General features: G+C 36.9%; 1 protein-coding gene across 1 annotated transcript in view; it reads left to right on the top strand.

Annotated features, from left to right (window-relative positions):
* The window catches only part of Tex11 (testis expressed 11), a 243360-nt gene that overhangs the window by 72577 nt on the left and 145246 nt on the right, over nt 1-25537 (top strand). Inside the window, exon 8 of the mRNA XM_090327103.1 lies at nt 9696-9781. Within this exon, the coding sequence (XP_090183229.1) occupies nt 9696-9781 (86 nt within the window). The remainder of the gene's footprint in view (nt 1-9695; nt 9782-25537) is intronic.

The raw sequence follows: 25537 nt of genomic DNA on the forward strand, positions 1-25537 counted from the left end.
CAAACTGCAATTCTGTGATCTCAGTGTCCTGAATACAAGCTGCGACTATGAGTCTGAGTCATTGATATCTCATTAGTTGCTTTAAAATATTTAATTAATATCCAGCAAGTTTTTTGAGCACTCTCATTTTTATCAACTCTGCCCATGGAGTCTTTTAAATTGTTTATATTTATGTGTGTGTGTTTTTTTTACTGTCCTTTTTTTCTCTGGGTCTTTTGCAATATATTTCAGATAATGAATTAACTGGAGGATAGAGATCTTTTAATATATGCTTGGTTGGCTTGTGGTAGAGTGCTTGCCTAGCATACACAACGACCCGGGCTCAATTTCTTGGTACCACATACCTAGAAAAAAGCCGGAAGTGATGCTGTGGCTCAAGTGGTAGAGATCTAGCCTTGAGAAAGCCCAAGGACAGTGCTCAGGCCCTGAGCCCAAGCCCAAGACTGGCAAAAATTTTTAAATATGCTTGGTTAAGTAAGTGGGTATTAAATTGAATATCCAACTATACAAAAAGAGACTCTTGAATGATGTTGGGAGGAAATAAAACTACCTTGTGCAATGTTAGAAGTGGTAAATGAGGGCCAGGAGTTTGGCCTAGTGGTAGAGTACTTGCCTAGCATGCACGAAGACCTGGGTTTGATTCCTTGGTACCACATAAAAAAAGCTGGAAGTGGTGCTGTTTCTCAAGTGGTAGAGCTCTAGCCTTGAGAAAGCCCGAGGAAAGTGTTCAGGCACTGAGTTCAAGCCCCAGGACTGACAAAAAAAGAAGTGGCAAATGAAATGTAAAGGGAATAAAGGGCTGAATTGTAGTACTGGGATAATTACGTGTATGTCAGGATTAGGCCAGTAAGAATGAACTATCATTTCATAATTGAGATATTTTAGTTTATTTGGAAGATTTAGGTGATAGAACCCTGTCATTAGGAAGATTATATTTTTGAATCTAAAGGTCAATGCAAGTATTTAGAATGTGTATTTTTGATGGGCTTAAGGGCTTGACAAGGGACCTAAAAATCTAGGGCAGGAAATCTCATAATGAGAGGAAATGATCAGGTAAATGTTGGAGAAGATCTAATGGAGTGTTATTTATTTCGAATGAACTAATAAATTCAGTAATTCAACTTCTTTTTCCCCCAGGTATCTTTCTTACACCTCAAACCTAGAATAGGACTCATTGTACACTGACATAAAGGCAGAAAGTAATGCTATATTACTAATCAGAGGTAAAGAAAAAAATATTTGGAAAACTGAATATATATTTTATATCTTTGAGCACATGAGAAATAACTAATGAGCTATGTTAATTATTGCTGAAACATCTTAGAATTAGAGAAGGATGAGTAAGGGAGGAGTTGGAACACAAATGTTTTTAAAGTTAAGTCAATAATCACTCAATTATTTCTTTTCTTTATAATTAAGTAAAATATAAAAATACATACTCTGTTCCCTGTAAAGTTTTCAAAGATAAAATCAGTAAGAAAAGAACACAAATGTGGGACTGAAGAAAATAAAAATTTTGTTTCTTCAAATTTTCAAAACATAACTTACATAGTAAATTGCAGAAAATGAAATTATTTAAATACTAAGTCAAAGGCATATTCTGAACTTAGTGGTGTGTAGCTTTAATCAAAACACTTGTGGGGCAGAGGCAAGAGGCTCAAAAGTTGAAGTAAGATGCTGTGTCAAAAACCAGTAAACAGGGGCCAGGAGTTTGGCCTAGTGGAATAGTGCTTGCCTTGCATGCACAAAGACTTGGGTTTGATTCCTTGGTACCACATACATAGAAAATAGCTGGAAGTGGTGCTGAGTCTCAAGTGGTAAAGCTCTAGCCTTGAGAAAGTCCGAGGACAGTGCTCAGGTCCTGAGCTCAAGCCTAGAACTGGCAAAACAAAATAGCAGTAAACAGGGGCTGGGAGTTTGGCCTAATGGTAGAGTGCTTGCCTAGCATACATGAAGACCTGGGCTTGATTCCTTGGTACCACATACATAGAAAAAAGCTGGAAGTGGTGCTGAGGCTCAAGTGGTAATGCTGTAGCCTTGAGAAAGTCCAAGGACAGTGCTCAGGCCCTGAGCTCAAGCCCAGGACTAGCAAAAAACAAAACAAAACAAAAAACAATAAACAGAATTACAGGCCTCATATTGACCTGTAAAATTGGTGATCAAGCTGATTTTAATCAATGATAGCAACTGAGATTTTGTTTTTAGTTTTGTGTGTATGTGCTGGTGCTGGGGCTTGAATTCAGGGCCTATGCACTGTCCCTGAGCTTTGTTGTTTGAGGCTAGTTTTATACTACTTGAGCCATCAGGCAACTTCTGGATTTTTGGTGATTAATTGGAGATAAGGGTCACAAGGACTATCCTACCCGAGCTGCCTTTGAACCTTGATCCTAAAATCTCAGTCTCTCGAGTAGCTAGGATTATAGGCATGAGCCACAGCACCTGGCACAGTTAATTTATTTATTATTAACATAATCTCATCTTGTTCTTGAAAAGTAGTAATAGGTTGGAGTTATAATTTCTGAGATATTTGATTTTACAGTGGCAGGTTGTTACTGGAGCATTCATTCTGTATTACAGTGGACTTACAGATCTACCTTTTTTGGAATGTTTTTGTTACTGTATACTGATTAAATAAGGTGACTATCTTTCTCCTCTCTCCCTTCCTCTTACCCTCTTACCCTCCTTTCCCTTCCTCCTTCTGCCCCTTCTTTCCTTCCTTTTTGGATGTGCTAGAGATGGAATTCAGGGCCTTTCCTGTGCTAGGCAAGCACTTTACCACTGACTCATACCTGCCTCCGGTCCAGCATATTTCTTTAAACGTATTTTTATGAATCTTTATATCTCCTTTGAAATGTTTCACAAGGTCAGGGATTTCGTCCATTTGTTTGCTGACGTACCTTCAGTTCCTAGATAATGCCCAGTTGATAGGAGATGCTTAGTCAATAGTTACTCTGAATATATAAATGAGTCAGTGGAGCAGTATTGGTAATAAAAACATTTTTGGTCATTGTATTAAAAATGCTGCATGTCTCTTCAAAGATCTTTTACTCTTTTAATAGCTTCATTATAATTTTGCTATTATTTTGAATTCTTTTCTCCCCAGGAAGTAGCACTTAATGTTAGTACACTTGAAGGAACTGTGAAGGCAGAGACAAATACTGAGGAAATTGAATAAAGGCTTAATACACGTAAATGTTCGAAAATTTTATTTTCCATTTACCTCCATTTAAGTTCTGTTTCAGGCCTCTCTGAAGCAAAGGTATGTGAGCTACTTGATTCTAGTGTAGTTACATAATTGAGGTGACCCTGTCTGAAACTCTGGGGTCTAGGGCATGTAATGAGTTAAACTGGTTTTTTTTTCTGAAATGTTATACATACCAATGGATTCTTGCAGGAATACATTAACAAGAGTATTCTTTGTTTTGGATTCAAATATACACTAGGTCTGATGTGCTCAGGCATGCATATTGAATTTATCCTTTTTGAATGTGGTGCACTAAACTTTTGAACAAAAACAGGTCTTGGAATGTTATTTGTCAATTAATTGTCTCAGATTTCAAATTCTTAATTGAGGCTCTGCGCCTGTAGTCTTGCTCAGATAAGACTTAAAAGGACTCCTTCCTTCATATGACTAGAATCCAATTCTGGATAGGTGATTATTTTTCAATAAAGGAGAGACATTTAGATAAATTATTAGGATTAAGAAATCATTTTTATATAATTATTTTGTGAGACAACATTCTGTAGAACATGACACCATTGCAGAATCAGGATGCTGAATAACCCTTAAGAATATTTCCCTAGATTAACTCCAAGCGGATCAAAGACCTTGAGGTAAAAGCACATACACAGAAAACTTCACAAGGAATAAGTGATACACTAGATCTCCTTGGCACAGGCCGAAAATTTCTTAACAAAGACCCAGAAACACAACAAATCAAAGAATATTTGGATAAATGGGACTGCATTAAACTGCAGAGCTTCTGTATGGCAAAGGACATAGCTAGCAAGCTAAATAGAAAGCCTTCAGAGTGGGAGAAGATTTCCACTAACCATACAACAGAAAAAGGCATCATATCTAAAATATATAAACAGCTGAAAAAAAATGAATCGCTCTAAAACTAACCTTCAAAGAAACAGGCATCCCATTAAAAATGGGCCAAAGACTTAAAGAGAGTCTTCTCTGAAGAAGAAATAAGAATGGCTTATAGACACATGAACAAGTGCTTGATATCTCTGGCCATAAAAGAAATGCAAATCAAAATCTCTGAGATTCCACCTCACTCCATTTAGAATAGCCATGATCAAGAAATCCAATAACAACAGATGCTGGCAGGGATGTGGCCAGGAGGGATCACTACTGCACTGTTGGTGGGAATGTAAACTAGTTGAACTACTATGGAAAGCAGTATGGTGATTCCTAAAAAGACTAAACATAGAGCTCCCCATTTACCCAGAAATTCCACTCCTTTGCATTTACCCAATTGTCCAAAAACAAGGACTTACTAAAGCCACTAGCACAACGATGTTCATTGCAGCACCATTTACCATAGCAAAGATATGGAACCAACCCAGATGCCCCTCAGTAGATGATTGGATCAAGAAGATGTGGTATTTATACACGATGGAATTTTATGCTGCCATCAGAAGGAATGACATTGCCCCATTTGTAAAGAAATACAAAGACTTGGAAAAAAATCATATTAAGTGAAGTAAGCCAGACCCAAAGGTACATAGGCTCGCTCAGTGGTTTCCCTTGTTTGTAAATAATTAGTACAAAGCTTGGACTCTCCTAGAAGAGGATTACAATAGCTCAAAACTTAGATACAAAAGGCAATATACGATGAGGCTAAATGAAAGGACCTCCAGGATATGGAAACAAGAGTTATATAATGTGTGATTGTTGTTCTTAATGTACTGTGTTATTTCTCTTTTCTTTTTTTGCCCTTTTTTAAATCTCTTATTGTTACTGTATCTGACTTTGTTACCTGGTATATTGTATATAGGTTTTTTATTTTAAATAGGAAAGGAAAGGGGGCAAAACAAGATAAGGGGAGGGGGTGGGAGAAGAGAAACAGGGATAAAAACATGAGAGGGGGTATCAATGTTTGTGAAGTAATACACCTTTTATCTGGCAAATATAACTATAACACTCCTAATAATTACAATTAAAAATCAATCAATAAAAAGAATATTTTCCTAGAAAATATCACGACAGAAATTCCCAAGATCCAGAGCATCATAAGGGAATACTTTTCAAACTTTTATTCCAACAAATTTGAGAATCTGGAAGAGATGGAAGAATTTCTAGCCATTGACATACCCATACTAAACCAAGAACATCTAAACCAACTAAACAGACCTATTGCAAGTATTGAAGTAGAAATGGCAATAAGATACCTCCTAGCCAAGAAATGCCCAGGACATGATGGATTCACAGCTGAATTCCATAAGGCCTTCAAAGCAGAGCTCACACCAATACTCTTCAAACTCTTCAATGAAATTGAAAGCGAAGGCTGTTTATCAAACTTATTCTATGAAAACAGCATAGCGCTTATCCCAAAACCAGATAGATACTCATCAAAGAAAGAGAACTATAGACCCATTTTTTTAATGAACATTGATGCAAAACTTCTCAACAAGTACTGGCCAATCAACTTTAACTACTCATGAAAAAATATAAACAATGGGTCAGGAGTTTGTCTTAGTGGTGGAGTGCTTTCTTAGCATGCACAAAGACCTGGGTTCGGTTCCTCGGTACCACATACATGGAAAAAAGCCAGAAGTGGTGCTGACGCTCAAGTGGTAGAGCTCTAGCCTTGAAAAAAATCTAAGGACAGTGATCAGGCCCTGAGTTCAAGCCCAGGACTGGCAAAAAAATTATACACTATGATCAATACACTATGATCAAACAGGATTTGTCACAGGGATTCAAAGCTGGTTCAAAATACACAAGTCAATTAATATAATGCACCACATCAACAGGAGCAAGGACAAGAACCACATGATCATCTCAATAGACACAAAAGAAAAGCATTTGAGAAGATCCAACACTCCTTTAGGCCAAAAGCTCTGGAGAAAGGTGGAATCCATGGAGCATTCCTCAGTATAATATAGGCTGTGTATGACAAACCTACAGGTAGCATTATACTTAATGGCGAAAAGCTAAAGCCATTTCCTGTAAAATCAGGAATGAGACAAGGATTCTCACTCTCTCCACTCCTCTTTAATAAAGTATTAGAATTCCTACCCAGAGCAGTCAGGCAAGAAGCAAGCATAAAGGGGATCCAAACAGGGAAAGAGGAAGTGAAACTTTCCCTCTTTGCAGATGACATGATTATGTATTTAAAGAACCCTATAGACTCCAGTCCAAAATTGCTTCAGTTTATTTGAAACATTAGCAAAATAGCAGGGTATAAAATTAATCCTAAAAATCGGTGGCTTTCCTGTATGCCAACAACGAAAAGAGGGAGGCAGAAATCAAGAAAGCAACTCCTTTTGCAATAGCGTCGAAGAAAATAAAGTACTTAGGAATTAATTAAGGACGTAAAGAGCCTTTATGATGAAAACTTTAAAACCTGAAAAAGGAAATTAAAGCAGAACTGGGGAAGTAGAAAAACCTCCCATGTTCCTTGATTGGAAGAATTAACATTGTGAAAATGGCAATCTTGCCAAGGGCTATCTACAAATTCAATGCAATACCCATCAATATCTCAATGTCATTGTTTAAGAAAATAGAGGAAGGAATCCAAAACATCATTTGGAATAATACAAGACCCCTATAGTAAAAAAAAAAGAACAATTGCAGAAAGATCAGCGCTGGAGGAATATCAATACCAAATTTTAGACTCTATTACAGAGCTATAGTAACCAAAACAGCTTGATACTGGCACAAGAACAGGCCTGAGGACCAATGGAATAGAACTGAAGACCCAGAAATCAACCTACAGACCTATGGCCACTTAATCTTTGATAAGGGAGCCAAAAAAATAGGATGGAAGAAGTACAGACTTTTTAACAAATGGTGCTGGTAGAATTGTTTAAGCACCTGCAGAAAACTAAAGTTGGATCCTGTACCAGAATTAATTTCAAAAGGACCAAAGACCTTGAGGTAAAAGCAGATACCCTGAAAACTTTACAAGAAGGAATAGGAGATACACTAGGTTTCCTTGGCACAGGTTGAAACTTTCTCAATAAAAACCCAGAAACACGGGGCTGGGAATTTGGCCTAGTGGTAGAGTGCCTGCCTAGCATGTACGAAGACCCAGGTTCGATTCCTCGGTACCACATGCATAGAAAAAAAGCTGGAAGTGGTGCTGAGGCTCAAGTGGTAGAGCTCTAGCCTTGAGAAAGTCCAAGGACAGGGCTCAGGCCCTGAGCTCAAGCCCAGGACTGGCAAAAAAAAACCCCAGAAACACAACAAATTAAAGAAAGTTTGGACAAATGAGAGTGCATTAAACTGCAGAGCTTCTGTATAGCAAAGGACATAGCTAGCAAGTTCAATAGAAAGCCCACAGAGCGCGAGAAGACCTTCATTAGCCATACATATAGACAAGGGACTTATATCTAAAATATACTTACTGCTGAAAAAATTGAATCATTCAAAAACAAATCCCCAAAGAAATAGCCATCCCATTAAAAGATAGGCTAAAGACTTCTGTGAAGAGGACATAAGAATGGCCTATAGACACATGAAGAAATGCTCGACATCTCTGGCCATAAAAGATAAGCAAATCAAAACAACTCTGAGATTCCACCTCACTCCAGTTAGAATGGCCATTATCAAGAACTCTAATAAAAACAGATGCTGTCAGGGATGTGGCCAGAAGGGAATGCTACTACACCATTGGTGGGAGTATAAATTCATTCAACCACTCTGGAAAGCAGTATGGTGATTTCTCAAAAGACTAAACATAGTGCTCCCATATGAATCCTACTCCTTGGCATTTACCCAAATCTCCAGAAATAAGGACATAGTAAAGCCACTAACACAAAGATAGTTATTGCAGCATTATCATTTACCATAGCTAGGATATAGAACCAATCCAGATGCTCCTCAGTATGTGAATGTGACTCAGTATGTGAATAGTTCAAGAAGATGTGGTATTTATACACAATGGAATTCTATGTTGCCATTACAAAAAAAATGACATTGTCCTATTTGTAAGGAAATTAAAAGACTTGGAAAAAATTATATTAAGTGAAGTAAGCCAAACCCATAGGAACATAGAATCCATGGCCTCTCATCTGTAATAATTAGTACACATCTAGGATTCTCCTAACAGAGGATCACAGTAGCTCCAGGGCTATGTACATATGGTCATATAGGATGAGACTAAACACAATGAGCTCTAGGATATGGAAATAAGAGGTTTATATTTGTGATTGTTGTTCTCAATGTACTATGTGCAGTTATTTTTTCTGTATTTTTCCCCTATGGTTAATCTCATGTGGTTACTGTATCTGACTTTGTTACCGGGTGTATTGTATATACATTTATTAGTTTATTTGAAATAGGGAAGGGAAGGCAGGGGAACAAGATGATTGGGAAAGGGTGAGTGGAGTGAAAGGGGGTCAAAAACATGAGAAGGGGTATAATTGTTCAGGAACTAGTGTACCCACTACCTGATGAATATAACTGTAAATCCCTCTATACATTACCCCGACAATAAAAAAGAATAGTTTCCTTGGGCATAATTCACATAATTTTTGCTGCTTTCATCTTAAAGGAAACTTATATTAAAGGGAATGTTTGTTGCTGCTAAAGAGGGTCTACTAAATTAACCATATGCTTGAAGAATTCTTTGGGTCTGCTTCAAAATTCCAAATTTTTAAATTTTGTCTTAGTTTTTATTTATTTTATTATTTTTTGTGCAGGTTCTAGGGCTTGAACTCAGAGCCTGAGTGCACTGTCCCCGAACTTCTTTTGCTCTATGCTAGCACTTTAACACTTGAGCCACAGTTCTACTGACAGCTTTTAGATAGTGAAGATATTGGAGATAAGAGTCTCATGGCCTTTCTGGACCAGGCTGGCCTTGAATTGTGATCCTCAGATTGGAGCCTCCTGAAGTATTATAACTGTGAGCCACTAGTACCTGGCCCTTTTAATTTTTTTAAAGTCACACCTTTTCCCCATCAATAATAATTTTTTAGGTCTTTGTGTAAAGTTCCTACTTTAGTGGACCTGCATTCTGAAGCAATATAGTAGCCTATTATTTTGCTAGATTGTTATTAAGTTTCTCATTTACATTACACAAGACCTTCCAGATTCTGTTCATAATGCATTGTGATGTTTGCCATACTTGACTAGTGTCTCACCTTTTTTTTTTTGCCAGTTTTGGGGTTTGAACTCAAGGCCTGGACACTTTTTGCTCAAGGCCAGCATAGCACTCTGCCACTACTTGAGCCACAGCAGCACTTCTGGGTTTTTCTGTGTATGTGGTTCTGGGCAATCGAATCCAGGGCTTTGTGCATGCTAGGTGAGCACGTCACCCCTAGGCCACACTCCTGGCCCTAATGGCTCAACTTTAGTGTGCTGTAATTCCTCTTCATACAAATTGAGATGCTTTGGTAAGGATGGCTATTTTGATGTGCAGTACATATAAGATATGTTTTAAAGACAAAGACCGAACCGCTCTTGATACTTTTAACTTTAAGAAAATGACTCTGACACAGTTCTTTCTTTTTTATTACAGGTAGGATATCTTCATGTTCTCTGTTACAAGTTTGGAGTTCAAACCCACAAGCAAAATAAATTTGAAGAGAGTACTTTCTGGTTGAGGTAATGTAAACAAAAATGCATGCAAATTCAGGAATATTATTATAAATATCAGTTAATCATTACTGTAGAGTACTTCAGCATATTAAAACTTTGCTGACTTCAAAAGCCAATATACAAACTTTATTTACTACTTTAATATGTATTACCTATTATTATTATTGTTTTTGTTAATATTATTATTTTGGTGATACTGGGACTTGAAATCAGGGGCCTAATGCTCTCTGGGCTTGCTTGCTCTCAGCTTGTAAGCTACCACTTGAGTTATGCTGGCTAATTATAGATGAAGTCCCTTGGAATTTTTTTTCTAGGGCTGGCTTCAAACCATGATTCTCTGAATCTAAGCCCCTTGAGTAGCTAGGATTACACGATGAACCATGGATGAGTAACTTGCTTATTTTTCTTTCCTGCTGCCAGTTGATAGAAAAATGTGTTAGCTTCTTACTATATCATAAAAAAGTACTTCTCCTGTACTCCTTTGTATTTTCCTAAATGTGTAGCATTTTGTTGTTTTGGTACTTATTGCTGTTGTAGAATATAAAGTGTCAGAAGGGGTAGGATCACCCTTTGAGGAATTTTGGTATTTTAGTATTAGTCAAGTAAGTATATATTCATCACTTAGAATAGACTGAGTACCATATCAAGATTTATTTTATTGTGCTGAATATTTAACCATTAAAATAAAATACTTAGGAATAAACCTAACGAAGGAAATTATGGACCTTTACAACAAAAACCATGCAACTTTTCAGAAAGAAATTGAAGAAGACAGCAGAAGGTAGAAAGATCTCCATGTTTATGGATTGGCAAAATTAGTATTATGAAAATGGCTATACTGCCAAAGGCATTCTACAAATTCGTCAGACTCCCTGTGTCATTTTTCACAGAGAAAGAAAAATCAGTTTAAGGGCCAAGAGTGTAGCATAGTGGTACAGTGCATGAAGCCCTGGGTTGGATTCCTGGTACCATATACATAGTAAAAGCCAGAAGCTGTGCTGTGGCTCAAGTGGCAGAGCACTAACCTTGAGGAAAAAGTGTCCAAGGACAGTTCTGAGGCCCTGAATTCAAGTCCTAGTACTGGCAAAAAATAAAAAAGAAGTCCAATAATTCATATGGAAACACAAAGAGCCCAAGTAACCAAAGCAACCCAGGGCCCAAAAAGCAATGATGCAGGAACTAGCATTCCAGACTTCAAATTGTATTACAGAGACACAGAGCTTGATAGTGGCACAAAAATAGATCTGAACACCAATGGAATCTACTAAAACTCTGAAATAAATCCATATGCCTATAGCTATCAGATATTTGACAAGAGAGTAAAAAACATGGTTGGGAAAAAGAAAATCTCTTCAACAAATGGTGTTACGAAAGCTGGACATCCATTCTGAATACTGCAACTGGACCTCCCTGTGTATTATCATATACTAATGTCAATTCAAAATGAATCAGAGATCTCAATGTATGAACCTAAACTTTGAAACTACTGCAGGAAAGAGCAGGGGGAACACTAGAACTTACTAGGAACTTCTTAAGTAGAATTCCATGGGCTCAGCACAATGGAGAGAGAAGTGACAAATGGGAATGCATGAAGCTAAAAAGGTTCTACATAGCAAAGAATATAGTTACTAAGCTAAAAAACACAAACACACAAAAATCCAGCCTACACAATGAGAGATGTATTCCAGCTATTTGTCTCAAAAGGGCCTAATAGCTACAATATATAAAAAGTTCACTTAAACCCTTAAAGAATCAATAACCCAATTAATAAATGGGCCAAGGAGTTAAAGAGAAACTTCTCAGTAGTAAAGAATGACCAATACACACATGAAGAAATGGTCAGTGTCTCTAACTATAAAGGAAATGCAAATCAAAACAAGATTAAGATTCCATCTCATTCCAGTCAGACTATCAATCATCAAGAATATGAAAAACAACATACTAGTGAGGTTGTGCGGATGAAGGGAAGGAATCCTATTAAACTGTAAGGTAACCACTCTATCAGTAAGGATATTCCCCATAAGACTAAAAATAGGTCTGGGAATTAGGCCCAGTGGTAGAGTGCTTGCCTAGCATGCACAAAGACATGGGTTTGATTCCTTGGTACTACATAAATAGCATAAACCAGAAGTGGTACTGTGGTTCAAGTGGTAGAGCTCTAGCCTTGAGAAAGCCCAAGGACAGTACTCAGGCCCCAAGTTCTAGCCCCAGGAAGAGCAAAAAAAACCAACTGAAAATAGAACTACCCTATTATACAGCATGAACATTTTTAGGTATCTATCCAAAAGGCTACAAGTCAGGGTACAATAAAGACGCTCATGTTCATCATAACCAAGTTATAGAAATGGTCCAGATGCCATACAATGAATGAATGGAACAAGAAAATACACACACACACACACACACACACACACACATATGTATGAGTATACAGACATATAAGTGTGAGTATAAATACATATACACATGTATATGTATACATTACATATAAGAATACATGTGAATGGACAAAGGTGCTTTAAATATACATGATTATGGAGTAAAATAAATTTACTTATTTAATTAAGCATTTATCATTTAGTTCTAGTTACTTGAAGGTGCTTTGAAATAGGATTATTGAGATGAAAGTATTTGGTCTATACAGCTCCAACAAAATACTTATGCAAACAACTTATTTGTATAAAAGACTTTTCAGAACTTTAAAACGCTGAAAAAGTAAATTAAAGCAGAATTGAGGAAATGAAAAAAACCTCCCATGCTCATGGATTGGAAGAATTAACACCACAAAAATGTCAATCTTGCCAAGGGCTATCTACAAATTCAACACAATACCTATCAATATCCCAATGTCATTCTTTAAAGAAATAGAAGAGGCAATCCAAAATTTCATATGGAATAATAAAAGACCCTGAATAGCCAAAACACTTCTTAGCAGAAATAACAGTGCAGGAGGAATTTCAATACCAAACTATATGTGACCAAAACAGCTTGGTACTGGCACAAGAACAAGCCTGAAGACTAATGGAATAGAACTGAGGACCCAGATACTAACCCACAGACCTATGGCCACCTAATTTTTGATAAGGGGGCCAAAAAATAGAATGGAAGAAAGACAGCCTCTTCAACAAGTGTTGCTGGCAGAACTGGTTAAGCACCTGCAGACAACTAAAGTTGGAACCTTCTTTGTCACCCTGAACTAGGATTAACTCCAAATGGATCAAAGACCTGGAGTAAAAGCAGATACACTGAAAACTTTACAAGAAGATATAGGAGATACACGAGGTCTCCTTTGCACATGTTGACATTTTCTTAATAAGAACCCAGAAACACAACAAATTAGAGAAAGTCTGGATAAGTGGGACTGCATTAAACTGCAGAGCTTTTGTATGGCAAAGGACATAGCTAGCAAACTAGAAAGCTTACGGAGTGGGAGAAGATCTTCACTAATCATACAACAGACAAAGGCCTCATATCTAAAATATATCAACAGTTCAAAAAATTGAATCACTCCAAAACTAATCTCCAAAGAAACAACCATCCCATTAAAAGATGGGCCAAAGACTTAAAGAGAGTCTTCTCTGAAGAAGAAATAAGAATGGCCCATAGACACATGAAGAATTGCTCAACATCTCTGGTTGTAAAAGAAATGCAAATCAAAACAACTCTAAGATTCCACCTCACTCCAGTTAGAATGGCCATAATCAAGAAATCTAATAACAACAAATGCTGGCAGGGATGTGGCTAGGAGGGATCACTACAACACTGTAAGTGCGAGTGCAGGCTTGTCCAACCACTATGGAAAGCAGTATGGCAGTTCCTCAAAAGACTAAATATAGAACCCCCTCATGACCCAGCAATTCCACTACTTGGCATTTTCCCAGTTGTCCAGAAACAAGAACATACTAATTCCACTAGCACAACGATGTTCATTGCAGCACTATTTACCATAGTAAAGATATGGAACCAACCCAGATGTCCCTCAGTTGATGAGTAGATGAACAAGATGTGGTATTTATACACAATGGAATTCTATGCTGCTGTTAGAAGCAACGACATCGCCCCATTTGTAAGGAAATGGAAAGACTTGGACAAAATCATATTAAATGAAGTAAGCCAGACTCAAAGGAACATAGGGTCAATGGTTTCCCTCATTTGTTATCATCAGTAGAAACCTTGGGCTGTCCTAGCAGAGATTTACAATAGAGCAAAACCTAGATACATAAGGCCATATAGTATGATGCTAAATTGAAAGAACCTCCAGGATATAGAAACAAAAGCCATATAATGAGTGATTGTTGTCTTTAATGTACTATGTTATCTCTCATGTCTTTTACTGTCTCTTGGTTATCTCATATTGTTACAGTATTTCACCTTATTGTCTGATATATTGTATATATTCTTATTTTGTTATTCGAAATAGGATAGGGAAGGGGGAAAACAAGATGAGGGGCTGGTGTGGGGGGGAGGGAAATGGGGACCAAGACATGAGAAAGGGTATCAATGTTTGTGAAGTAATGCACCTTCTATCTGGTGAATACAATGTAGCTCTTCTATTCATGACAGTAAAAATATATGAAAAAATAAAATAAAAAATAAAAACCAAAAAAAAAGATTTTCAGAGCCTATAGGTTAATGAAATTGTATAAAGAACTGTGAATGATAGGACAGGCTTATACAGGTATATTAATTTAGAATGCTTTATACAACTGGAATATATCTGAAAAAATTGTTTTCAATCCTGGGGTTTGAACTTAGGGCCTGAGCACTCTCCTTAGGCTTTCTCAAGGCTAGTGCTCTACCATTTGGGCCATAACACTACTTTTAAGTTTTTTTTTCTGTGTATGTGGTACTGAGGAATCGAAACCAGGGCTTCATGCAGTCTGGGCAAACCCACTACCACTAGGCTATGCTCCTGGCCTTGAAGTTTTTATTATTAATTACCCTTTTATAGGTTGAATTTGTTTTGTTTTGTTTTGTTTTGTTTTTTTGTCAGTTGTGGGGCTTGAACTCTGGGCCTAGGCACTTTCCTGAGCTCTTCAGCTCAAGGATAGCACTCAACCACTGTGAGCCACAGTGTCACTTCCAGTTTTCTGGAGGTTGATTGGAGATAAGTCTCACTGACTTCTCTGCCTGGGCTGGCTTTGAACCATGATCCTCAGATCTCAGCTTTCCTGAGTGGCTAGGATTAGAGGCATGAGCTACTGGTGCCTGGCAGTTGAATTCTTTAAAATGCACCCAAGAAATTAACCAGTTGAGCACAAGATTTTACTATAGATTTCTTTTGAATGAATATGAAATAATGAATATGAAATATGATTATGAAATACGGATATGAAATAATATGTGTGATGACCAAGTTCTATATTGTGTTATTTATGTGTTGTCTGATTATTGAATTTTATTGAGTTTCTTATGTATTCTGGACATTTACCCCTTGTTAGATAGTTTGCAAATACTTTCTTCTGTTTTGTATATTTTTTCTTCACTCTGATAATGGTTTGTTTGACTGTTCAGCACCCTTTGCTTTGTTAATGATATTTAAGCAGTTTATTCTGACAGCTCTATTTCAAGACTGTGAGAGCAGACTGATGATGGCTTGGGCCAAATACAGCTAGTAATCTGATGACCATTTTGGCTAATAGCGTCTCCTTCAGAGACCTGTATGAACTACAGGTCTCTGTATCAATGCTAGGTCATTTATCAACTGTTTCATAAACTAGAGTAAGTTGTTCTTGTATAGGATTAGCTTTGTTTCAAGAGTTATGAGAGGGTCTCTGTTTTGAAATGACATTATCTCCTTGAAGTCTCTGAGCTAGTTTGTGCCATAATGCCAAGTAACACATGCTGTTGGCATTGAGAAATGTTGAGACCTTGCTCAAGGCTTTTGGTTTGATATAATCCAACTTGTATATTGCTTTTGTTTTTTTTGTGGTTTTCCCTGCCCATTGCCTTGCCCATTCCAATGTTTAGAAACCATTTTCCTTATATTATCTTCCAGTTATTCTATAGTGTCAGCTTTGGTCCTTTAATGCATTTTGGGTAGAGATTTTATAGTAGGGATAAAGTTTCATTTTTCTGCACATGGATACTCAATTTTCCAAATATTATTTATTGATGTCATTCAGTACATGTTTTCATTGTCTTGTTTTAAAAAATCTAATGTCTGTTGATGTTTGGGTTTACTTCCGGGTTCTTTATTCTGTTCTATGTGACTTGACTTGGAGTGTCTCCATAAAGAGACATTTCTCAGAGTGGGGCATTTTTGCTGGTTCTGTTTGTTTTTATGCCTATACTGTTCTGTTTTGGCACTAAAGATTTGTATTATATTTAAAGTTAGATCATGTAGGGCCTCTTTTTGTTCTTTTTGGCTTAAGATTGCTTTAGCTACTAAAGTTTTCTTATAGTTTCATATGAATTTTATGGTTGTTATTTTATAGTTCTATGATAAATGTTATTGAAATTTTGACAAATTGCATTGAATATGTAGATCATTTGGGCAGTATGGACATTTTAATAATAGTAATTCTTATTCCATTAGTCCCTGAGTTTTTTCATCAATATATTACAGTTTTCTTTATAAAATCTTTTACCTTTTTGGCTAAATTTATTTCTAGGTGGTGTGTATGTGTATGCATGTGTGTGTGTGTGTGTGTGTGTGTGTGTGTGTGTGTGTGTGTGCATGTGTGCATGTGTGCATGTGTGTGCTAGTCTTGGGGTTTGAATTCAGAGCTTAGATGCTGTCCCTGAGCTTTTTTTTATCAAGGGTAGTATTCTATTATTTGAGCCACAAATTTACTTCTAGTTTATTGGTGGTTAATTGGAGATAAAAATCTTATGGACTTTCTTGCCCCAGCTGGCTTTTAACTCTAATCCTCAGATCTCAACCTCCTGCATAGTTAGGCTTACAAGTGTGAGCCATCAGTTCCTGGCTCACACAGATTCTTCAGAATGTAATTTTATTGTTATTATGAAGGTATTGTACAAAGGGGTTACCATAGTGAGTACATTGCTGTTTTGTACCCCTTCCTTTACTTTCCCCCAATGCACATAGATTTTAATTAATAAAATTTAATGGAGTTATTTGACTTACACTAGATATTTATATACATTCTTGAAGAGGAGAGTTCTCTGAAAGTTTATAACAATGCTAGTATTTCTCAGCCCTTTGTGTGGGGGATCTCTGTGCTTTCTTTTCCAGAGTATGTTTCTTTCCACTTTCACAGTTCTAAGTTTATATTATTTGTTTTATATTTTAAAACAAATATCATTTTTGCTAGATATTTTTAGATGTGAGTTGGTGACTGGACTGGAGGAGCAGTATGACAGAGGAATACTAAGATTTTTTGTGTGTTCTTTTTTGCCATTCCTTGGGCTTGAAATTAGGACCTGGGCACTGTCCTTGGACTTTCTCAAGGCTAGAGCTCTCCCCCTTGAGTCACAGCACCACTTCCTGCTCTTTCTATGTATGTGGTCCTGAGGAATTTAATCCAGGTTTTTGTTCATGCTAGGCAAGCACTCTACCACTAGGCAACACTCCTGTCCCAAGTAGTTAGTTTTAAGAGTCTGTGCTACTGGGATTTGAAATTGGCCCTGTGCTTGATGGACAGTTGCTTGAGCACTTGAATCACACCTGCAATCCTTGCAACAATTTTTTTAAATTTTTAAAATTTTCATTGTTATAAAGGTGATGTACAGAGGGGTTATTGTTACATAAGTCAGGTAAAGAGTACATTTCTTTTTTAAACAATGTCACTCCTTCCTTGGTTTTCTTCCAGTTTTTCTATACTGTCCTAACACACTTTTTAATTCTCTGAATACTAATGTGAAACATGTCTTAGTAGCTAACCTGAGTTAGTCCCTACTGATTACAAATATTTAATATCCAAAATGTAGTATCCCCAAAGACAACAAGTGTGGATTTTTCCCTGATTGTATAAATCCTTTTATATGCTTTATAAAATCAAAAGAATAAATTTTATTGCTTTCTAAATTTGTAGTTCTTAGTTTTAATGAACCTGAATTATGCAATTTGCGTGATATATTTAAAAGTGCTTTTATTTGCCATATGTAAGTTAAACCTAGGATAGTTTTATTATTACTCAGTTTTTACTATTGTTATGTATGAACATCACCAGAGGTCTTATAAAGAAAATATAAATGTTAACAGTCCATTATTAATGTTTGTATTAATGGTCAATTAAAATGAGCCCAATGAAAATTGATAGTAGTTTTAGATATTTAATATTAAGTTTTTATTTTCCTCCCACAGCCTCAGATCTTGACGATTTGATACTACTATGCACTGTAATCTAGGTTAAAAAATCTAAGAGGTGGAAGAACATCTTGACTAATTAACTGTGAACTTTTCCTACCTTTTTAATGTGTGTGTGTGGTGGGGGTTACTAGGTTTGAACTCAGGGCCTGCATGCTGTCCCTTAGCTTTTCTTTCAAGTCTGATGCTCCACCACCAATTTTAACTTCATTCATTACTATATACTGTAGGATCTGCCTCTTCCCTCAGCTTATTCTTTCTATGTATCCAAATACAGAATATGAAGGATTTACCCCCCCCCCACCCACATACACCCTGTTTTCTTAGGTGCATACAGATACCAGGCAGGCTGTAAGTGCAGACTGTCTGACTCCACCAGGGCAATATATCCAAGTCCAGCTGTAAACATTCAATTGTGGAGCCAACAGAGAAGCCCCCACCTCCCTTGACCTAGTGGCTTTTGCATTAACCTCTGCCTCCTTGCTTAGACCCCATAAAACCCAGCTCTTATCCCAGCTGGGACACCCAGTCTCCATGCCTACGGGAAGGCTATGTCCCTTGCTGCTGCTTTATCTCAAAAAATAGTCCTCGCCTGTAGAAGTTAGCTGGCCTGTTTCATTCCTTTCTCCTCCATTTTCATAACCTATACCAAAATGGCTTTGCCTGGAAAACATACTTACAGTGAGGAAAACTTAAGTGACATGACAGTAATTTGAAAAGTTAAAGTATTATACTACAATAGTTATTAATTATAAAAATGACCACATACAAAATCAATGTGTAATGGAAAATGGAATGTATTAGCACCATCTGGTGGAAATATGAAGAATCTAGTAATATCAATTTCTATACCAGTTATAATATAATGCAGTTAACAATTTAGAGCTAGGAGACATCTTATAGATCATCTGTTTCAGGAATTTAGAAACCATTTCTGTGATTCTTTTGAATTCTGTAAGGATAGCATCAAAATCTTCAAGAGGAAAAGAAAACTTACATAATTATATGAGATTATTTAGTTCTAAATACACAAATTAGGCTTTAAATCAATTTTCTTGCTTAATATTTTTTGTAAATTTTGTTTGAAAAATAAGATTTTTATGTTCAGAAAAAGCTTGAACAGGACTGATTTAGATCAATTTTAACTCTCTACAGATAAAGGAAGAACTATAGTGAGAGTAAGAAATTTAAGAGAACATAGTTGAGGCATTAGATTTAGGAACAGTCTTCCTCCAATAGTCAATGGGTCTTTCATTCTTGATTTTAATAATTTGAGTCTTATCTCTAGTTGTTTTAGTTATGTATCTAAAAGTTTTTCAATTTTGATCTTTTCAAACATCAAACTTTGTTCATTTTTTGTTGACTTTTCTCGATTGCTTTTCATTTATATATTTATTTCCACTCTAGTCTTTGTGATTTCCTTTCCTCTTTTCTTACTTTAGGTTTAGCTCGTTCTTATGTTTTCAAATTCTTGTAATGGAATCTTTGAATAGTGATTGAGATCATTTTTCCATATTAATGTTGAAACTTATAGCTGTAAGTTTTCCTTTAAACTTTGCTTTAGCTATAGCCTATAAGTTTTGGTGTTTTATAGTTTCTTTCTTATTCACATTAAGGTATTTTCATATATCGCATGTCATTTATTCTTTGGCTCATTGGTTGTTTAGGCATTTGCTGCTTAATTTCCATACTCATTAAATCACCAAATTTTCTTTTGTGTTTGATTTTTTCTTAATTCTATATGGACAAATAATGTAGTTCATTTAATTTAAACTTGGTTAAATCTAATATGGCTGTGTGTGATCAATATGTGTTCTGATTCTAAAGTATGTCCTATGCACATTTGAGAAGAATGCTGTGTGTACAGTTGATAAAAATGTGGATATAGTATACTGTAGATGTCTGTTATGGTCTAGTAGGTTTATAGTGCCATTTAAGTCTTCTGAATACTGCCTGATATTCTATTTAGTTGCTCTCTCCTTTGTTGAGAGAGAGGTATTGAAAACTCCAGCTATTATTATGAAATTATCTATCTCTTCTTTCAATTTTATCCTATTTTCTTACAATATTTGGGGGAATATATAAGTTTCTTAAAGGATTGCTTGATTATCATAAAATAGCATCTCCATCTCTAAAGACATTTTTTGTCTTGACATCCATTTTGTAGATAATAGTATAGCCACTCTAGCTATTTATACGGCATCTTTTATTTCATCCCTTTTCATTTAAACTCTTTGTAGCCTTGAATTTAGCCTGTGTTTTATAGACAGCATGTGACTGGGTCTTGTTTTAAAAAAAACTAGCCACCAAATCTCTGCCATTTGATTATATTGTTTAATCCGTTTATACTTATTTATATTTATTTGATATAAGCCCTTTATTACCTATATGTCTCAAGAGTTCTTTTTTGTTTTTATTTCTGTAGTACCTCCTTTTTTCTTAAAAGCACATTTTTTTGGTCAGTTGTGGGGCTTGAACTCTGGACCTGGGCACTGACCCTGAGCTCTTCAGCTCAAGGCTGGTGCTCTACCACTTGAGCCACAGTGTCACTTCCACTTTTCTGGTGGTTAATTGGACTTTAGTGTCTGGGCTGGCTTTGAACCATGATCCTCAGATCCCAGCCTCCTGCGTAGTTAGGATTACAGGCATGAGCCACCAGCACCTGGCTATAAAAGCATAATTTTTAAATTAATTAAACATACCTCATTAAGAAAAATAAACATTGCTTTGGGGTGAAAAATGTTCTTCTAAGCAAATGATCCATGATAGTATGAAGGAGCAGCTATACTCAATCTAATAAGTAAACTTCAAAATTAGTCAGAAGAGAAAAATAAGCTTTCTTCAAAGAAAGCAATCCATGAAGAGGACATAACAATTGTTCCCATTTATATTCCAATTATTTGTTTTCCCAACTTTGTTAAACAAACACTTCTGGACTTAAAACCACAGATGGACCCCCAATACAATGATAGCAAGTCTTAAATACCTGACTCTCAGCAATAAATAGTTCATACAGGAAGAAAAAAAATCAACAAACACCAGAATTAAATGACACCTAGACCAATGGACACAACAGATATGTACAGAGTATTTCATCCAGAATCTATACAATACACATTCTCAGCAGATCATGGAACTTTTCCCAAAATATATCCTATTTTCGGACATAAGTCAAATTTTAGCAAATATAAGAAAATTGACATAATTCCTTAAATTATTAAACCACAGCAGAGTAAAATTACTGATACAGAGCAAATGAAACAACAATAAATATTCAAATGCATAGAGATTAAACAACACAGCTTGGACAACACATTTAATGGTAAGTTAGCCCTTAAAGAAATAAGGGAGAAAAAAGTAGAAGCCAGTGAGAATGAAAACACAACCTACCCAAGCCTTTGAAATACAGCAAAGACAGTGTTAAGAGGAAAGTTTATGTGTACGAATGCCTATATTACAAACAAAGAGCAAAATAGAAATATCAAAGAAATAGCTTAATGATGCTCTTCAGGTGCCTAGAGAAACTGAAAGATCCCAGGTCAGAACCATAGTGCTGTCATCTTAAAGTTTAACTCATGCTTTTGCTAACTAAGGAACGGTGGCTAGTTGGCCATAGATTAAGGGAGCCGGCAAGCAACTTGTTCACTCACACCTCAAAGCAGTGATGCCGTGAGGTGCAGGGGAGAGGCTGACAGTCAGGGTTTACACAGTCTCCTCAAAGGCAAATGTCACAGATTTACACCCATCAGGTGGTCGGATGAGATAAGATGGGGATTGGGGAGCTTCCCAGGCTGGTGGAAACCAACCGGAAGTTCTAAGACGCCGGGTCCCATTCAACTGTCAGAGAGTAGTTTTATGGTTTGGCAACTAGTGCTATACAATGCTATACGTGCAGTCTAATTTTGACACCAAATAGGTTGGTTCCTGGAGCTTATGGACACCTGTGTGAACAATGGCTGACTAGGGCTCAGAAGTTCCTGTTTGTGCAGCCTCTGGGTCCTTGGAGATTTTTATTCTGCTTACTGATGGGGAATGGTTTTGGGTCTGGGGGTAGTTATTTTTCATCTCTATACCTTGGGCAGCTTACATGGACAACAAGACGGCTGCTGCTTCAGAATGAGGGCGCTTTTTAATAGTTTGTAAGCACGCCTTACTAATACCCGTACCTCTCATAACTGGGCAGGAACTTGTGTAAAACCCGACCCTGCCCCTTCCCCATGGTAGTAGTTTTTACAAGCTTAGCCCACGTCCTGCTTGTTCTGTTATCTGTAACGTCCCCTTTGCTCTGCTATCTGTAATCAACAACTAGCCGGCAGTAGCACCATCCAGGCCTTGAAAGGAGCTAATTCTATAACAAGACAAGGGTCATTTTCCCCAAGACCTCGGGCCCATTGGAATGTGTTATTCAGCACGAAGACCCTGCTAGTCCATATTGTTAAGGAGCAGACTTCTGTGCCTGACCAAGCTGTTTCTGGCCTCTGTACAAATTGTTTAAACCCCGCCATGTAACACTTTCCCTGGGAGGTTGCTTGGAAGACCCCTCCTCCTCCTGGAGGCCTGGGATTAGGGCAAAGGGCAACTGCCCATGGCCTGTTATCTAAATCCTGCAGCTAACTAACATCCTGGGCCACCTTGAAAAGAATAAACAACTAAACAACATGTGTTAACTAAATTAGGGTTGTTTTCCCATACCAGGGGCCGGAGATGTGTAACTCAGCATGTACACTCTATTGTACTCTATCTAAATGATAATTGGTCAAAATGTATAACTTGTTTCCCAAGGATTGGCTGCCTGCGTGCAGACCTTGCTGTAATACTTTAAACTTATTGGCTGTGAAAGCGCGGACTCTGTTATAACGGACTGTAGAACTGTATAAAAAGTCACTCCCGAGACAGATCGGGGCTCTCAGCCACTGACCTGAACCTCACGGATCTCGAGGTCACGTGTACCTGAGAAGCCCGAGCATATGCCCGAATAAAATCCTCTTGCCTATTGCATCCAGTGGTCCCTGTGTGCGTCCTTGGGTGCGGGTCTCCGCGGGTCTTTCAAAACAATAACTAACCAAAACTGAAATTAGCAAATGGAAAGAAACAATCCCTAGATCGTGGATTTATGAACTAGAAAAAAATTAATGAAGTGGGCCATCAATGTCTTAGGAGGCTGAGTTCTGAGGATCATGGTTTGAAGCCAGCTCAGGCAGAAAAGTCTCTATGAGTCTTTTTTTTTTCTTTTGCGATTGTATTTTATTGTCTGGGTAATATAAATAGGGGTTATGGTTATATGCGCATTGATATCCCTTCCGAGGTTTTTTTCCCAGTTTCCCTCCACCACCTCCTACAAATCATCTTGTTTTTCCCCTTTTCTTTCCTATCATATAGACGAATAAACGTATATACAATATACAAGAATGCTCAGGGACAGAACCCAGGCCCTGAGTTCAAGCCCCACAACCCACCAAAAAAAGTAGAATTAATGAAACAAAAATTGGTTCTCCAGATATTGTTGATTAATCATTAGAAAATTTGACTAAAATGAGAATAGATATGATACAAGTAACTAAAATTTGAGGCAAAATGGGGATATCACAACATTTACAAACGAAAATCAGATCTTACTGGAACACTTTGAAAATCTACATGCAAATAAACTGGAAAATGTAGAAGAAATGGATACATGTCTAGATGCATTTGATCTACCAAAGTTGTATCAAGAGATAGAAATCACTTAAATAGATCTATTACAAGCAATGAAATTGAAGCAGTAATAAAGATTCATCCAAAAAGAAAATCCTGGACTCAGTGGATTCACTGCCTAACTTTTACCAGACATTGAAAGAACTGACACTAATACTCTTCAGAATTTACCATAGAAAGGGAAGGAATACTATCAAAATCATTCTGTTAAGCCTGTATTACACTAATTCCAAAACTGGAAAGAAATGAAACAAAAAAAATGATAGACCATCTCTCTGATGGTCTACAAAAATTCTAAATAAAGTTCTTATAGATAATTCAGTAACAGTAAAATATCACATTTTATGATCAAATTCTATTTCAGAGATGCAATGTTGGTTCAAACTATATAAAGCAATAAATGTAATACATCACATAAACAAAATCAAAGACAAGAATCACATTATGATCTCAATTGACGCAGAGAAAACCTTTGACAAAATTCAACATCATTTTACAATAAAAATGCTGAAGAAGGTAGGAATAGAAGGAATGTACCTCAATATGATAAAGGTTATATATAACCAATTTATAGTGAATATTACACTAAATGTGTAAAATCTAAAATAAAGTCTCTAAAGTCAGGAAATAGAGTTTGATGGTCAACACACACACACACACACACACACACACACACACACACACACCAAACAATACCCTTCAGCATAAATTCCTCCTTTCTCTGTCTAAATAAAATCAGTCCCCCTCAGGAAGAAATTCAGAGATCTTCCTCTTTACCTTACCCACCTCCAAAATCTCTGTGTCATATGATTATAGATAGAAGTAAGAGTATGATCTGTTTCTCCTGGAATGACATCCTTGATGAATGAATGAGTGAATGCAGGGAGAATGTTAACTCCCTTTCCAAGATACCTTCCTTCCTGAACTGGAAGATTTTTCTTGATGAAATAGATAGGGTTAAGGTGAGCGGGACCCGGTATTCCCAGTATTCTTTTTTTTGTGTGTGGTCAGTCATGGGACACTCTGGGCCTGGGCACTGGCTCTAACCTCTTGAGCTCAAGGCTAGTGCACTACCACTTTGAGCCACAGCACCACTCCCGCTTTTCTAGTGGTTAATTGGAGATAAGAGCCTCATTGACTTTTGTGCCGGGCTTGCTTGGAACCGCAATCCTCATATCTCAACCTCCTGAGTAGCAAGGATTACAGGTGTGAGCCACTAGTGTCCAGCTTAGGGACCCACTATTCTTAACCTGTCATAGCCATGGTAATCTATAAGTTGAATAGTAGTAGGCAGAGGAAGTCAAATCTTCTCAATGTTGCCTGCTCCAGCCAAGTAGTACACAGGCCTGAAAATGATCAGGAAGGCTGACAGCCTACCACTTCAAATATGAAACAGAGCCTGGGCTTATAGCTGTTCATTCTGGCATTGCTGTTCATCCAGAGAATTAGCCAACTATCATTAATATGAGTTTGCTTATTTTTCTATTACTTAGGATAATTTCTGGAGAATTTAAGTGCTTTTTTATTGTTTTAATGAATTTTCCATATGAATGGTTATCTCACTGAGTGATATCCTAAGAGTTTTTCATATTGCTGTTGCAAAAATTCCACCCCTTATTGGTAGAAGGTTCACTGTTCTAAATTAGGGATTAGACCAGCATTATATCCTTGTTAAGATGTTGAACATTCCTTTTCTCACTTCTGAATCTGCAGTTTGGGTTTTGTTTTTGACAGGCTCTCATTATGTAGCCCAGGTTGGCATAGATTTCACTATGTTATCTCAGTTTATTTTTAAG

The sequence above is a fragment of the Megascapheus bottae genome, chromosome X (assembly GCF_031878675.1).
Source record: "Megascapheus bottae isolate mThoBot1 chromosome X, mThoBot2.hap1, whole genome shotgun sequence".
NCBI lineage: Eukaryota > Metazoa > Chordata > Mammalia > Rodentia > Geomyidae > Megascapheus > Megascapheus bottae.